The sequence below is a fragment of the Seriola dumerili genome, unplaced genomic scaffold (assembly GCF_002260705.1).
Source record: "Seriola dumerili isolate Sdu_G_001 unplaced genomic scaffold, Sdu_1.0 BDQW01000091.1, whole genome shotgun sequence".
NCBI classification, from domain to species: Eukaryota; Metazoa; Chordata; class Actinopteri; order Carangiformes; family Carangidae; genus Seriola; species Seriola dumerili.
In genome coordinates this window covers 8,272,200-8,288,682 of record NW_019174346.1, presented here as the reverse complement: position 1 = coordinate 8,288,682, position 16,483 = coordinate 8,272,200, and the positions used below count along the sequence as shown (strand labels likewise).

The following is a 16,483-nucleotide window of genomic DNA, read 5'->3' as shown; positions in this document are numbered from 1 at the left end:
CAAACTCTATAGACCATAAAAAATATGCAGTTGGGTTATTCATCGATCTTAAGAAAGCATTTGACACAGTAAATCATGACATATTAATAAAAAAGCTGGAACATTATGGCATCAGGGGGGTAGTTCTTAATTGGGTCTAGAGTTACTTAAGTAACAGGCAACAGTTTGTGAAGCTGGGTGACAGTTGTGGCGTCCCCCAGAGGTTAGTGATGGGCCCCAAATTTTTCATTATGTATATCAATGATATAAGCAATATATCTAAGATATTGAAGCTTATTTTGTTTGCTGATGACACAGATATCTTCTGTACTGGTGATGACTTACAGCTTTTATTGGACGAGATTTCTTCGTAATTGTGCAAATTAAAGATATGGTTTGACATAAACAAATTATCATTGAACTTGAACAAAACTAAAATAATGCTATTTGGTAATTGCAGAATGAATCCACAAGTTAAGATATAGATTAATGGAGTTATTATTGAAAGAGTTGTTGTAAATAAATTTCTTGGGGTTATAATTGACGAAACACTCAGCTGGAAACCACATATAAAACATATACATTGTAAAGTAACAAGAAGCATTGCAGTATCAAACAAAGCAAAGCAATTCCTCGATAATAAATCATTCCGCATTCTTTATGGTTCATTAGTCTCTCCTTATTTAAGTTACTGCACAGAGGTCTGGGGTAATAACTTCAAAAGTACATTACATCCATTATTTATTCTCCAGAAAAGAGCAATTCGAATCATTCACAACGCTGGTTTTCAGGATCACACAAACACACTATTCTTACAGTCAAAAATACTAAAACTTGCAGACTTGGTAGAATTACAAACAGCACAAATTATGTTTCAGGCAAAAAATAATCAACTACCAGGAAATATTCAAAGATTGTTCACTGAAAGAGAAGGTTGCTATAACCTAAGGGGATTGTTTAATTTCAACTGCGTTCGGGCGTGTACGACGAGAAGTTTTTGTATTTCTGTCTGTGGGGTGAGATTATGGAACTGTCTGAATTTGAAGCTCAAGGAATGTCCAAACATAATAAAGTTTAAAAAGAGGTATAAAGAAATTATTTTTATGAGGTACAGGGATGGAGGTGTTCAACTAACTTAGGTGCCCTTTGTTTGTATGTGTGTGTATGTATGTTTGTATGTAAGTATATCTATCTATGTATGTATGTGTACATATGTGGATGTGGATGTATATATGGGGATGTATATGTGTATATATGTATATATATGTGTATGATTGTATATGTATATAGTTATTTTTATTAGACAAATATAGCAATGATTTATACATTGATTACAGTAAATATAGATGTATATACTGACATTACATATAATATAGTATATTAGTAAGAAATTGTATGATGGTATGAACTAGTAATTAAATGATGTTGTGATGAAAAAACTGGAGATCCTGGAAGTAAGCTTTGACCAGCTTTGTGATGCCCTCTGGGACCTGGAAGTAGTTGCAGCCTATCCAGTGTCATGAGGCACCAGCCCAAAAGCATTGGCAAGATCTGAACAAAACACTTACAGGTCTCTCTTTACTTTACTGGAAGTTTGTATTTGGTGCCAGATGATATTTATATGTTCAAGACATTCCAGACCCATGCTTTTTCCACTGATGTGTCAAGAAAGTTGTTACTCTGCAAAAAAAATGTCTCTGTACCATAATACTAAAGAAAATCGTTCCTTCCACATTCAGAAAATTGATCTGGTCAAACTGGCTGATGGTTGAGGAGTTCTTTTCTTTGGGAATTAGAATTCCTCCCACCGCCCTTCACCATGACTTAGGTATAATTCCTTTCCCCCATGCAACTTTCATAAGCTTTCAAAGCTTCCAAAATGTCTTCTTCCAGTTTTTTGTCAGTTGTCTTCTCTCCTTCACATGTGTCCTGTCTCTTGTCCTTCTCCCCAAATCTCGTTGTCCCCTAGTTGTATATAGTATCTCCCATCTTCTCTGCTTTTCTTTCTATACATACTTTAAGTCCTTCTAGAAGATGGGCATGGTCTGTGTTGATGGTCTCCCACTCTTTCTTCTGTTACCATGTGGTCTGTCATTGAGCATTGAGTCATCTTTCACCCCCGCACTTGCAGACTCAGTGGACATTCTTTGTTTGAAGTTTTCATATCAATAGATGGGGGGATCCAACATGCTGACTTGCAGTGGATCCTGCTGTCATGAGTAGCTAGCCCATGCCAGCCCCAATGGGGTCTGTCCCCTCCACGTAGTGGTCACTTCAAGCCATCCCAAGGTCTTTCCCTTGTTCTCACCTGCCACAGTGTCCACTGGTTTGATCCAAAAATCCAGAAATTCAAACTGATTTGCAGGTAAAAGTATTACAATCCCAAACATTTCGGCATTGCAATTGAGTTGAGCTGCTCCTTGGGGGTGGGAGAGATCAGGAACCATAGTGTTATGGGGGAGCTTCTCAGTGGTACAGACAGAGAGACAGGCCAGAACTGAGGGAAGCATGAATGCAGCCAAATACAGAAGACATCCTTGAAGCTAGACACTAAATCCTGAGAAGGCTCTTGATATGCTTGAGTGGCAGTACCTGTGGGTGGCCCTATGCAAACCACACAGCCATAGTCTCTACTAATGGCATCCCTTCCCAGAGTTGTAACCTCTCGTCCAAGTCTCTTCATACTCTTACTAGAACCGCTAGCCCAACATCTTAGGGAGAACCAGGTTGCTCCTCCTATTCAAACTAAATCTGTGTTACATACTATATTGGCTTTCACAGACAACATGCTTATTTACTTATTGGATATCAATAATACAATGGCCTCACTGTCTGCATTTGAGGAGTTTAGGATGCTGTCCAGCTATAAAATCAACTGGACAAAGACAGAACTGATGCCATTGAACGATGCTGCAAAAAAGTTGGCATTACCACACAACATCCCTATAAAAACTGAGATCACATACCTGAGTGTTCAGATTCAATCTTCCCTACATAACAAAGCAAAGTCTAACTATGAAAACATTTTCAAAGAGGTTGAACGTGACAGCCATATGTACAAATTTACCTGCAGCCTTAAAAGCAAGAGTTGCTTCCAATGAATGTGCTGCCACGTATCAATTTTATGAGCATGATGATTCCACTCCTTCCTCCAGTGTGATAATGGAAAACAGTTGACACACTGCTGCATAGATATATCTGGAACAACAAGCATCAAAACATCAGACTCTACCGTACCGCGACCAAAACAGAAGGGGGGGTCTAGCCTTTTCAAATTTCTTGGTATATTATCAGTCATTCCAGGAATGCCCACTCAAGGCCCGAGTTGACCACTCACCTCCAGTCACCTGGAAAGCCATTGAGGAAACGTTGGTATCTCCATATAAACTCAAAGATATTTAATTTTCTGGTCTAACCAGTAATCAGTGCATGCTATGCTTTCGACATATTATCTCAAACATAATCAGGAACTTCAGGATGGTTGAAAATGTCTAGGGGCAACTGTGAATGGCACCTGAACATGCCCCTGGAATGGAACAGAAATATCATGTCAGGGAATAAGCCATTTGAGTCAATAGAATGGTCCTCAAAAGGGATGAATACTTTGGAGGATATATTTGACACAGGGGTTCTTAATGATTTTCAAGAATTGTATTCACTTTCGATCTACCAAATACTTTCTTTCTGTGCCTTCAATTATAGACAGCACTTCACTGGTATAGAGTTCCGTGGGACACGATCCACCAGGGGTCTTGTCTCAGCCATATACTCATAGCTTCAACACCAAACACCAAGTGTCTGACCAACGCCTGGACCAAAGACTTGGCTGTCAAGGAGGACGACATAAACTGGGGCAAGGTCTGGAAGAACATATTTCAGGTGTCCAAGAACCTCAATCACCAGTTGATTAACTTTAAGTTATGTCATAAGGCCTTCTATACACCCCTTGAGAAATTTAATATGAAACAGATAGCCTGCCCTAATTGTGATTTGTGCTCCCTCAATGTATCCAGAACATTTAAACACACGGTATGGGACTGCCCAAATGTCTATGACTTCTGGAGGAAGGTTGTATTAACTCTTTCTACTATGACTGGCAAGCCTGTGCCACTAGAACCAATCCCTCTTTGACTGAATGTTGACCGAGGTATGGAACTGAGTGAGAAACAAGCAGTTTATATCTTGCTGGACTAGCCACAGCCAAAAAACTTTTAGTGCAGCACTGGTTGCCACCACACAAACTGTACACTAGAAAGTGGATGGATTACTTTCAAGATGTAGTCATGTCAACTGTCCACAGCCTGGGTAAACAAAGCCAAGGGCCACCAAGAGGTCCTTGAAGAAAACAAGATAAACAAGAAAAAAAGAGTGCACATGACCTGAGACTGGTGGGGGGACAGTTCACCTTTTAGCAGGACAATGACCCAAAGCGCACAAAGACAACGTGGAATGTTGTCCACATAACAATAGGAGTGCTGATACTCCTGTTGTTATGCAGACAATAACAGGGGTTGACAGTCCTTGAGTTGCCCACGCAAAGCCCAGACTTACAGTTTTTTACATGTGCTTTCACACATTTTCTAAACTTGGTCTCATTTTTTTCAAAACTCTACAGACAAATGCAAATGCAAAGTGCCACATATCTCCTGCAAAATGAAATACTGCATTCAAAATATCATAAAAACATCTCAACATCAAGTATTTGCATCAAATGCCAAATACTTTTTTCATTATAGTAAATTTTTGGACATACCATGTCCACACTGTTGTTCTAAATCTAAACCTCTTCTGTCTTCCATAGGCTTGTATATAGGCTACATTTCCATACAATGGAAAGTGACAGTACAGTACAGTGATCTGCTGAGAGGGGTTGACATGTACACAGTACAGTAAACACCAATGCAATATTGAAACTGAAAATACTGTATTTAGTTATCCAAAACAGCACTGTTGTAGCTGTAGCATTGTGTTGTACAAGACAACAAAACCATATACCATATATAGGAATTTGTACAAACACCATACCCATATGTAAAAACCATATTTACAGTAGCCACCTCTCTTCTGTAAACATGTGACCTCATACTCCATAATATTTTTACCTTTCCACTCTGTACAAGATTACAGTAACAGGTGTGGGTGTGTATAGTATAGTACACAAATGTTTTTTTTACAGCTGTATTGTAGTACAGTATGATAACCATCCATAAATGGGTGGCTACAGTAAGACCTACAAATGTCTATGTAACACAATGCAGTACTACTTATTTTAAAGTAATGCTAAAGTAGCCATTAGATATACCTGTTCATACTGGTTTGGATTATGGATGCCATTGTAAACTGATTCACCTTGGGTTGGACTCTCAGTTCAGTCTCTCTCATATTTACAGCAACCTGTGACTGATGACATTATCAGTAAGTGTAGCTCTAATCTCACCAGAGACAGGTCTCCCTCCTCTTCTTTGCCCTTGTAGTCTTCCCTGTTCATCTTGTCCTCTTCCTCCTCATTCTTGTCCTCTTCCTCTCCCTCCCTCCACTTGCTCTCCTTGCAACATTTGCATCCATTGTTCAAAACAGGTACTAGTGTCTGACCTTTGGCCTATTTTTATGACTATTCTAAAGCAGTGAATGGTTAGTGATCAGTTAAACAATTAGTGTTTGCACATGTGAAGCATGTGACACTGGTGAATATGTGTAGCATTTTGATTGGTTGTGTTCAGAAAAGGCAAGCAAGTTACTTCCTGTTAGATTATTGTGCCTTAGTTAGAAAATTGTGTGTAGTGTTTTGCAAAAGTGTTTTATGACATTGAAAATTGATTCAAAGGCTGAGAATTAGCTCATGGTATTGCAGATTTGGTATGTGGTTTGCTCTTTGAGTGACAAGTTTCAAAAATCATGTGATATATAAAGTTTTTGTGTGTAAGCAGTGCACCCCCCCACCCCCCAAAAAACAAACAAACAAACAAACAAACAAAAAAAACAAAAAAAAAACAGCTGTGGAGAAGATTGTAGTTCACAGATGCTTCTGATAATGGAGCTTGAGAGGACCTGCCAGGGAGAATGAGATAAACTGCCAAAATCCAGGTGTGCAAAACTTGTAGACTCATGCTGTTATTGCTGCCAAAGGGGTTTCCACAAAGTGAATTAAGGGTCTGAATTAAGGGTCTGAAGAGATTTCAGTTGATAAATAAAAATAAAAATATTTCACTTTTGAGAAAAACATGGAAGTTTTCAAGAAATGTCTTTTAGCAATTGTGAAAAACTTCAATACCATGTCTGAACAGCACCTGTAACCCATGGTTGTGCATGCAGCCTTTTGTCAGCTACCCTCTGCTGCCAATGCCTGCTCTGGTCCGCCAGAGTGGTTGCTAAATAGGTACACATAGCCATTTGGGAGGTATCATAAAGGCAGGGCAGAGGTGGACATTCATAATGTATTATGTGGAGCGTTTGGGGTGGTCAGGGCTGGCCAGGAAATAGACCCGCCATTTTCCACCCAAACCCTCGCTTCATTTAAAGAATTATTTAAACCCAGCACGGGGAGGCGCTGTATAAAAACTAGACGTAGTTCACCGTGGGAACCAAAGAACGCAAGAATGAAAGCCTTATGAAGTTAACTGTGATGAGACTGGAAATAACATGCTTGGACTCCAAAATAAAAGCTCGAAAATACAGACAGACAGTGTGTGTGTGTGTGTGTGTGTGTGTGTGTGTGTGTGTGTGTGTGTGTGTGTGTGTGCGTGTGTGCATGCGTCTGTGTGTGTGATTGTGAGAACTTTGAGATTCTGACCTTTCAATAAACCTATTCTAGATCTGTATGTAATGAAATGAGCTTAAATATCAATACGTTTTTTTCCACAAATTATTTTGGAAAATGTTACGTTAAAAGTCCTGAACAGGAAGAAAGACATTGTCCTGGAGATAAATTCGTGTGATGTGACAGCCAATATTCAACAAGGTGAAATGTTAACATTATGGTCACATGACTAGAATAGGAACGAAACACTAGCAATAATTTCCAAAAGACATAGATGAGTTAGTTTTTATTTCCACTTATCCTTGCAAAGTTTTCTCGTATTACTTTGAGCTGCAGTGATGGAAGAACAGTAAAAGCACCGAGCACTGTCAGGAATCTTGTATCTTGAATCTTGAATCAAATAGGCTAATCTTTGTGCAATTAAAATTAAGATATAACAGTAAGACTATGCAGTTATTAAGTGTGATAAATTATTTCCCCGTTTGCTAGAAGCTCTGTTTTAAAACCAAAGTTAACACAAGGAAAGCCTGGAGCAGAAAAACGATTCGACTGATCCTAATATCTATTGCAGTTTGTTTGTTTGTCAGCAGGATTACGCAAAAAGTACTGAACCAAACTGGTGAAGGGATGGGATATGGGTCAGAGAGGAACCCATTAAATATTTTTTTTTCACTTTCCTTAACATTGTAAGATAGAGCACTTTTCGACATTTTCTCGGGAAATAAGGTATGGGTCTTTGTGTAAAAAAAAAAAAAAAAGACATATTTTTTTAAATCTGCGAGTTTGTATAGTTTGGTGCAGATCCAAAAAGTAATCTGTTGGAACATTTTTGGCCATGGAAGAGGTGCACTCTGTTAAGTGCCATTCTACTTAAGTATTCTTTTTCTTTTCGTTGGTTTGTTTGTTTTAACTAAAGTAGTTTGGAACTTTAAACAGGAAACATAATGATACCATGGATTCAACGAGTTTCACTGTTTACATGTGTTTACATTTTGAAAAATTAAGTACGCCAAAATTAGCGACTGACAATTTCAATGCTGGGGCCATTAGTCTACATTATTTTGAAACTATGGGCTAGTCAGTCATATGAAAAATGTTAGGCTTTATTGTGAAACAAATTTGTCCGGAAGTAGTTTCTATTTTTAATCCGTCAATCCAGCTACGGTATGTTGGGAAGCGTGATACGGGAAGTGAAGAAGACGCTGTAGACGCGAGGGATCGATTAAAAGAGTGGGTGCGTATCTCACAGCCATGAAATAAGTGCACTGCAGGTTCAGTGTGTTTGACTAAAGTTGTTTTATCTCCTATTAGTTAGCTAGCTAGCGTACACGCGTAATGTAACGCCTGCTGCCGTCTCAGTATCTCTTCTCTCTCTCTCTCACACTCTTGTCTCCAGTTTTATCGGGTGGCACAGAACCTTTGAAGATCGGTACCGTCCACAAAACCCAGGCAATTCCGCTGGATTTGGAAACGTTTCTTTAGCCGTGACAGTTTATTTGATCCGATACAGGATGTCTGGACAGAGCATTACAGACAGGATAACCGCCGCACAGCACATTGTCACCGGGTCGGCGATTTCCAAAACTGTGTGCAAAGCGACCACGCATGAAATAATGGGGCCTAAAAAGAAACATTTGGATTGTAAGTATCTTGTTTATTGGTTATTGACATAGCTATATATTTCTTTGTTTTAGTAAACGTTTGCGCTGGGATCTGAATTCTGTGTATGTGACTATGAGGCCTGTGCAGAGGCTACATGTAACGTTAATGTTACCTTAACTTAGCCATTCTCTGATTGTCCACTATTAAAACCAATATACGAGTTTCTACTGGCAATGTCAATATTATGTGAGTGTAGACTAACCGTCTTACTTACACGAAGTTTGCCTATGACATGGCTCAATGTTAGCAACTTGGAACCTTATTAATGCTAAGTAATTGTAACGTGAAGTCTTCAACACTTATTTTTGAAATGATTTGCTAAATTCTCTGGAGAGCTTCTGCATTAAACTTACCTAAATAGGTAAACTTGAGAAGGAAATTGTATTGACCAGCTAGCCCTGGAGAGAGTGACCTAAGTCAGTGCAGAGATTATAGCAAGTATGAGTTAACTTGTCCAGTCGAAAGGCTAAGTTGTAGAGCATATAAAATAATGTCTGCCTGAATTGTTATGAATCACACTGAGACTTAGGTTCTATACTTGAGTAATAGATAGATAGATAGATACTTTATTTATCCCCTAGGGGAAATTCATGTGTCCATTAGCTCATTGTTGATGATGATGATAATAATAATAATAATAATAATAGTAATAATAGTTAATAATAAATAAGCAATAATAATTAGATAATATTTCATCTTTTAGATTAGCCAAAGAGCCTCGCTTTCTTCTTCTGCTACAACAGATGATCTGAGTGTACTCCAAAACTGGCCATTTTAAATTTTGAAAATGTAGCTGCCAAATGCTGAATATGACTTTGAGTTGACTCTTATTGACTCCTAAAGTTATAAAATGCTTGTAAATTAAATGTTGAGGGTACAAATGTGTAAGCTGTGTCTGCATTAGGACTCTGATTTAAAAGTAGGATAATTGCTTTTGGAGACATTTGACTGGTTAATATTTGACAGCCTCTGCATTTCCTGACCTTTGGGTAATGTCTGAGTTTTTATCTTTTCCCAGACCCCATCTGTCTATCTGTCCCATTCTCATGGACACGATATCTCAAAAACGCCTTGGTGGAACTTCTTCAAATTTGGCACAAACATTCACTAGGACTCAAGGATAAACTGATTAGAATTTGGGGGTCATGGGTCAAAGGTCACAGGTGTGGTGACCTCACAAAACACAGTTTTGGCCTTGTGAACGCAATGTCTCAGTAATGCCTTGATGGAACTTCTTCAAATTTGGCACAAACATTCACTTGGACTCAAGGATGAATTGATTACATTTTGGTGGTCAAAGGCCGAGGTCACTGTGACCTCACAAAATGCGTTTTTGGCCTTGTGAACGAAATATCTCCATAACGCTTTGAGGGAATTTCTTCAAATTTGGTAAAAACGTTCATCTAGACTCAAGGACAAACTGATTAGAATTTGGTGGCCATGGGTTAAGGTCACGGTAACCTCACAAAACGCTGTTTTGGCCTAGTGAATGCAATATCTCCGTAACACCTTGAGAGAACTTAAGATTTGACAAAACGTTCTCTGGACTGAAGGATGAACTGATTTTTGGGGTCAAAGGTCAAGGGCCTGGTGACATCACAAAACACGGTGTTGGCTTTGTGAATGCAATATCTGTAACACCTTGACGGAACTTTATCGAATTTGGTACAAATGTTCACTTGGACTCAAGATTGAAATGGTTAGGTGGCTAAAGGTCAAAGGTCAAAATCACAGTGACCTCAGAAAACTCACAAAAGGGTTAATATTTAATATGACAATATCTAGCTTTCTCAAAGTAATTAAATAAAATATCCACAGTTCGCAAAATCCGGTTGAAATGTATCTACATTTTTAAGCACTTAAAGATCCGAACACTAAATCGTATGTCATGCAAGAGATCTATTAAAAACAAATGAAATGGTGAAAGTTGTCATATTGACATTCAAGGTGTATTGATTAGTTTCCAAACGTCAATCATGCATTTAGTAACGCACAAGAAAACATTCCACCTTAAAAGTTTCTAGTAGCTGCTGGTAGCCAAGTCAGTCTGTTACACTTGGACTAGCACATGTGCTACTGGAAATGAAAGCTAGCTTAGCTATGTTTTAATAGCCTAGCCTGTTAGCTTCACCTGACTGGTGAAGCCTGGCCTGCAACTTTTCCTCTGACTGGATGTTTACAATGCGCCTTCATTTGCTTGACACCAGTAAATATATGGATATAAACGTGCCACCATAGGAACAGTGTTTACGTAACCTTTGAAATGAGCCGCAACTCAACTGTGCTCTTGCACCATAGGTGCGCTCCGGTACGTAAACAAACAGCACTACAACTCTGCACGTGACTGACAAAAACATAGCAGACATAGTCCCAATGAAGTCAGCGGCAAGTCTAAAGGCAGATGTGTGGCTGCATTTCAGTTTTAAAAACTATATAGACAGTGAAGAGCTGGACAAAGCAAAGCTATATGTTAGATGTGAAGAATTGGCCATTTGTACCAGTTCATACACAGTATAGCTGGTGCACTGGGGTAGGTTAACAATGCACATTGTCTATTATTTCGTTAGCTGTGTGTCTAAACTGTTGGTCATGTTAAATAGACTGCATTAATGTAACTGCTTTGTGTCCATTTGTAATGTAAGCATGATTTTTTAAAATAATGCACCAGGTTAGAGGAACAATTCATAGCATTAGTTCTCTGAGAATCTCAATCACATCCAAGAAAATTTATGTTTAAACTGAATTGATATCGGATCGGGAATCGAATCAAATCTGGACCTTGTGAATCGGAATTGAATTGATTCAGGAAATCAGTGGCAGTACCCAGTAGTCAGCAGCAGCATATGCCAATAAAGAATTGTCAGAAGCTGGTGAGTAGAGGTGGAGCAGCAGTTTGTTAACCAGGAGAGACTGTGCACTGTGTGAGAGACAAAAAAAGAAAGATGTTTTATTGCTTGTGACTACAACTTACAATTGGATGTCGCTGAAATTACAGCACTATTTTTTGTCAGACAGTGTCGTGGTTATAAAATCAGGATTTTAGCAGAAGCAAAGCGGCAGCTTGGAAGTAACTGCTGATTAACATGTAGTTTTCACCTAGTACATTGCTGCTCTGGACACCCCTGCAAAATAATGATTTGTCCCTTCTTTATAAGAATATCTACTAATATTTATGTTTGTGTTTCTTTTTCTCATTGTTTCAGCTAGATTTATGCTCTGTTTGATGGGCATGTTGGATGGGAAGGGAAAATCCCTTTCCCCAACACCTTTCCAACATTGATAGGGAGTGTCTGTATCGACCATTTGTATCTTTCTGAAAGTGGCAATCTGATTTACACACTTACATCTGTGCAGAGGTGAAGGTGGAGCCAGGCAGTATACTTCACTTTCTAGCTCTCTTCTCATTTGTACAGCATTTGTGGTACTTTTACTCCAGTGCAACACTGTGAATAGTTTCCTGGAGAGACTGTCTGAAGATATGCACTGTTATCCTCGCTTTTAAACGATATTGTGTCTTCCTCCTCTAGCTCAAGGTCAGCTTCTTAATCTGCCTTCAAGTGTGGATAATAAACACATTTAGTTTCCATATGGTTGGACAGCTCCTCTCTAGAGCTAGTTCTGAGAGACTATAAACCAATGCTTAGTTGTATTTTAGCTTCGTTTTTGTTTCTGTGATCTGGTTTTTGGTCTTTTGACTTTAAACTGTTCCTTTGTGTCTGTCAGTTTTTTGTTAATTTTATTTTTAGTTTGTACCCAACTTGCACATATGGAGCTTATCAGTCCTAATAGCATTGATTCAACCACTGTTTGCTGAATGGAAACCCATTGCTTTACATTGTAACCTACAAAATTGCATCAAGTGTTATACATTGCTAGTATGAACAGAATTGTACATGTTTGATCATGGAAGCTAGGACAAATCTTGTTTTTCCAGTGACAAGTAAATATGTTGCTCATTTCAGTACAGTAGAAACAGAATGAAAATAGCACACATCCATCATATTTTCACATGTTGAAGCTTTCAGTCTTAGTTTCAGTAGCTGTAACAATTTGTAGCCTTGCAAGTTTTTGCTAACTGTTGTAACTCTGTAACTCATGTTTCAATTAAGTAATTTTTCTTTTTCCAGTTCAGTTGTTTTTCTTAAGGGTTAGACTTTCTTATATGTTGGCATACTTCTGTCAGCCTTGTAAGTAAAATAAGTCACAGCAGGCACCAGAATTTGGCAGCACTTGGGTGGATAAAGAGCGTACATGCAGCGCATCTATTGTGCAGACTGGTCATTGCAGTTTAATTTGACTAGAAGTCATCAGTCAGCCTGTTGGATACATGCTATAAGGTTGTCTGTGTCTGTCCTCTACAGAGATATTTATTTTCAGTTGTTGTTGGAACGGATGTTTGAATAAGCTTCCAGCTGATTGAGTGTGCAGTAATGAGTCCATGTCCCAGTGACCTTCCTGATTCCAGACAACCAGGTGATATGTGGCTCCTCTGGAGCTTCTGAACTGAAGCCTCTCCTTGGTCATATAGAGACCTGTGTCTAGCTTCCATCCCTGTGTTCCTACTGATCGCAGGTGAGATATGGTCCTGTACAACATCTATGTTGAGCTTGTGCTGGACCGCAGTTCACATTCATTAACACAGGCATGCTAGATAAACTCACTCATATAACTTTAAGAGGCTGTCTGCAGATAGCAGACAGGGAAAAGTAAAGGGTGAACAAACCAGCCTCTGCTGTCAGCGTGTTTACTTGTGCGCTTGTTTAAAGTCAGTGTGAATTGACTTCTGGGAAAATTTGCACCAAATGGGTTTAGTACACTTTATACCTCAGTAGAGTGTGAAACTACAGACTTTTCGACATGTGGCTCCACAGTTCTGTAATATATGGTATTTCCTCCACTTCAAGTTGCTGTTGCACAGTGGACAGACCAAGTGCATGGCAGCACACTTTTTTGGCTGTGATTACTTGTCATTATTTGGGTTTCATCACACACTAGAGCTCGATGCTGATAGGACATTTACTAAATTGGAATCAACAAAACTTTGGCCAGTGGCTGCGCTGCCTCCACCAACGACAAAGGGATGTACATCACCATTCTGCATGGAGGCCGCATTACAAAAGTCAAGCTAATGTCCTTGTGTACCAGAGATAAGTTATATTTTAGTGAAAGTCAACGCTTTATAAGACAGCATTATTAGTAAATTACGAGGTTATTGGTGAGAGCATGGCATTTATTAATGCACTAGACTGAAGATAACTGCTGCTATCAGCTTTTGGCTTTTGACTTTTTCATGCTCCAAACTATTATTATATCAACATTTAAAAACCCCCTGTTGGTCCAACCTATTACACACACACTGCTGTAACACTGCTCAAAGGTCTCTCATGAGGTAATGAATATATGAAGTCAGCAGTGGCTGTTGACCTGTGACACTGTCATAAACGCCTTGACTCTAAATGAAATGCTCAGAGGATTTGTAGGCATGTATGAATCAGCCCAATAATGTCCTTTGGTCTGTGGTGCATTATTTAGATAGGTAGATCAATAATAACAAACAATAATAATTAAACTAGAAAATTCTTGGAGAAATTATGAATGTGCCTGCTACTTGGTGCGTGTACTTCACTCCTCACGTTACAATGTGTAAAGGACGTTACTTTCAATTTCATTCATGTTGTAGAAAGTTAGACACTGTGATGAAGAAAACGGCAACATTAACTGTGTTCAGACAGAGCAGCAATAAACTCTACCAGTAACAGAAACTGACTGGAGATGGGACACTGCACGTCACCGCATGAACGTCGTCACTACTATTAGTGAAAAGACATCAGTTGAAGTAAATCACTGTAAAAAATTTTCTCAGTCGAAGAACAAAGTAAGTCAGTTGAAATATTTCTGAGTAAAGGTGTTACTGCGTTACATTTCAAAATGGGGTTGGAGGGGTAAAACATGTTACAGGGTGATAATAATGATATATGATAAAACTATAAAATTAAAGAACATCTTTAGTTTACCAGATATATCAGTTCCCAGGTGAGAACGTCAACAAAATCAGCCAATTAATTGTAGTTAGGCACTTTGGAGCCTGAGCATACACCTGATAATTACTATTATACTCAGTTGGCAATTTATTATTAAAATAGTTTTAGACAGTTGTTGGTTCCGTTGATCACTTTGGAGGATGTAGTGTATATTACATCATACAGAGGTGTTTCTGTTATTTATCCTACCTTTAGTGATTAAAAAGTGTGTGTGTGTGTGTGTGTGTGTGTGTGTGTGTGTGTGTGTAAGTAAACATCAGAGATCAAAGAGTCTCTTAACAAGCTGGTTCAAACCCCTGTGTCTGGCTGGAAGACACAGAACTGACATAGATCTGAGTGTGATTTTGGCTTGGTGAGCCCCTCAAACGACTGCTATTTGTGAAAAAAAAGAGGTGGAAGGGACTCCCATTGTTTGGGGCTCATGTTCAAAGTCTCTGTGCTAAGGTAGACACATTATATGAAACAGGACAAATTTTTCTACTATTGAGGAAGCCATGACGTGTGAAGATGGAAATATGTGGCCGAGTTAAACAAAATTTTTTCAGAGGAGTTCTAGAGCTTCTCACACTGTAGCAATGATGTCATCCACTTTAGCCTCGAACATTCCGTGCAACACACACATTATAAACAGAAAAAAGTAGGAAGGAAGTAGGAATAAAATGCCTTAAAAATGTGAAGAGGTAATGATGATGAAAGATGAACTGAATCCTAAACATTATAAACTTCAATTTAATGCTCAAGTAGTTTAATTTCAAAGATGTAGAAGTTTAAAGGATTTGAACATTGTCTCCATTCAATTACACTGTAAAAATTGCAGAAAAAACTTATTTTCAAAAATTATGAATAATATCAAAAAGTTGAAAGTAAGAATAGATCTCCTTAAGAAGCTGAAAATTTTGATAGTTGAACGGTTTATATATCACAAAGTATGCAGGAGTAGTTAACAACCCAAGGAAATTAAAAGGAGGATTTGGAATATACCACCAGTGGAGCAGGTTGAAGTGTGTGTGTGTGTGTGTTTATCTGCATCTGTCTGCCTGTCTGTGTCTGCCTGCCTGTCTTTCCATCCGTGTACCTCCCTGCTTCTCTGTATTTATGTGTGTTTCTGTGTCAGTTAGATGAACAAACTGAAATAAACTGCTGAATGCTTCCTGACTACAACTGGACTGAAACATTTCCAGTGAAAACAGTTCAGAGGTGTGTAAATCATTTTCTGTGTTTAGTGTTGGAGCAGTCTGTAGCGGGATTTTGATAGAAATGTCAGTTAAGTCGTTCATAAACACCACAGATATCAGAGGATTCCCTAATCAGGTAATTTAACCTAGCTGTGTATGCCATCCCTGCACTCAGAGGTTGCCATGGTGACACTGCTGTCCGTCTGTCTTGCTTTCTTTCCTTTCTTTATCTTTGAAAAAGGTAGCACCTGGAAAACACTTCTTAAAGGTAATCCACCAATAAGAATGACCTCCAAAAAGTAGTCCACCAATTAGCATATATGTAATGTGGAGTCAGTTAGATTTCAAACTAAAATTAACAGCCAAATGTTTCCTGAATGAAACTGTCTATCGGCCCTTCTGTCTGTCTACCTTTCTCTGTGTGTGTGTGTGTGTGTGTGTGTGTGTGTGTGTGTGTGTGTGTGTGTGTGTGTGTGTGTGTGTGTGTGAGTGAGAGAGAGAGAGAGTCTGGCTGTTGAAGACAGAGTTGAAATTATTATACATCCGATAATCTACAGAGCAAGCTGAACGTTATGATAGTTGAATGGTTTCTGTACGAAAAAGTATGAAGGAGTAGTTAGATTGCTTCATTCAGCAATACCACCAATAAATGGATTGGTCGTTTTTCAACCTGACAACAACATATAGTGGGATTGCTTCATTCAGCAATCCCACCAACTAGACAATGCAATTTCCCGAGAAATTGCGGTGGGATTGCTGCCTCTGCCGAAGCTGAAGCTAAACTGTGTTGCTGGCTACTGAGACAAATCTCAAGCTGTGCTTCATTGTTAAATGCCAGTAACTAACCTGCCACTAACTCTGTCTGTCTG

General features: G+C 38.8%; 1 protein-coding gene across 7 annotated transcripts in view; it reads left to right on the top strand.

Annotated features, from left to right (window-relative positions):
- Positions 1–7,893: 7,893 nt before the first annotated feature.
- LOC111222189 (phosphatidylinositol-binding clathrin assembly protein-like) overlaps positions 7,894–16,483 on the top strand; it is a 49,091-nt gene continuing 40,501 nt past the window's right edge. For 5 of the 7 annotated variants that reach the window (XM_022745804.1, XM_022745801.1, XM_022745800.1 and 2 more), the window contains exons 1-2: positions 7,894–7,970; positions 8,133–8,377. In XM_022745804.1, coding sequence (XP_022601525.1) covers positions 8,248–8,377 — 130 coding nt within the window. In that variant the 5' untranslated portion in view covers positions 7,894–7,970; positions 8,133–8,247. Of the gene's footprint in view, positions 7,971–8,132; positions 8,378–16,483 lie in introns of those variants that run through there. The other 2 variants (XM_022745799.1, XM_022745806.1) reach the window with 2 other exon arrangements.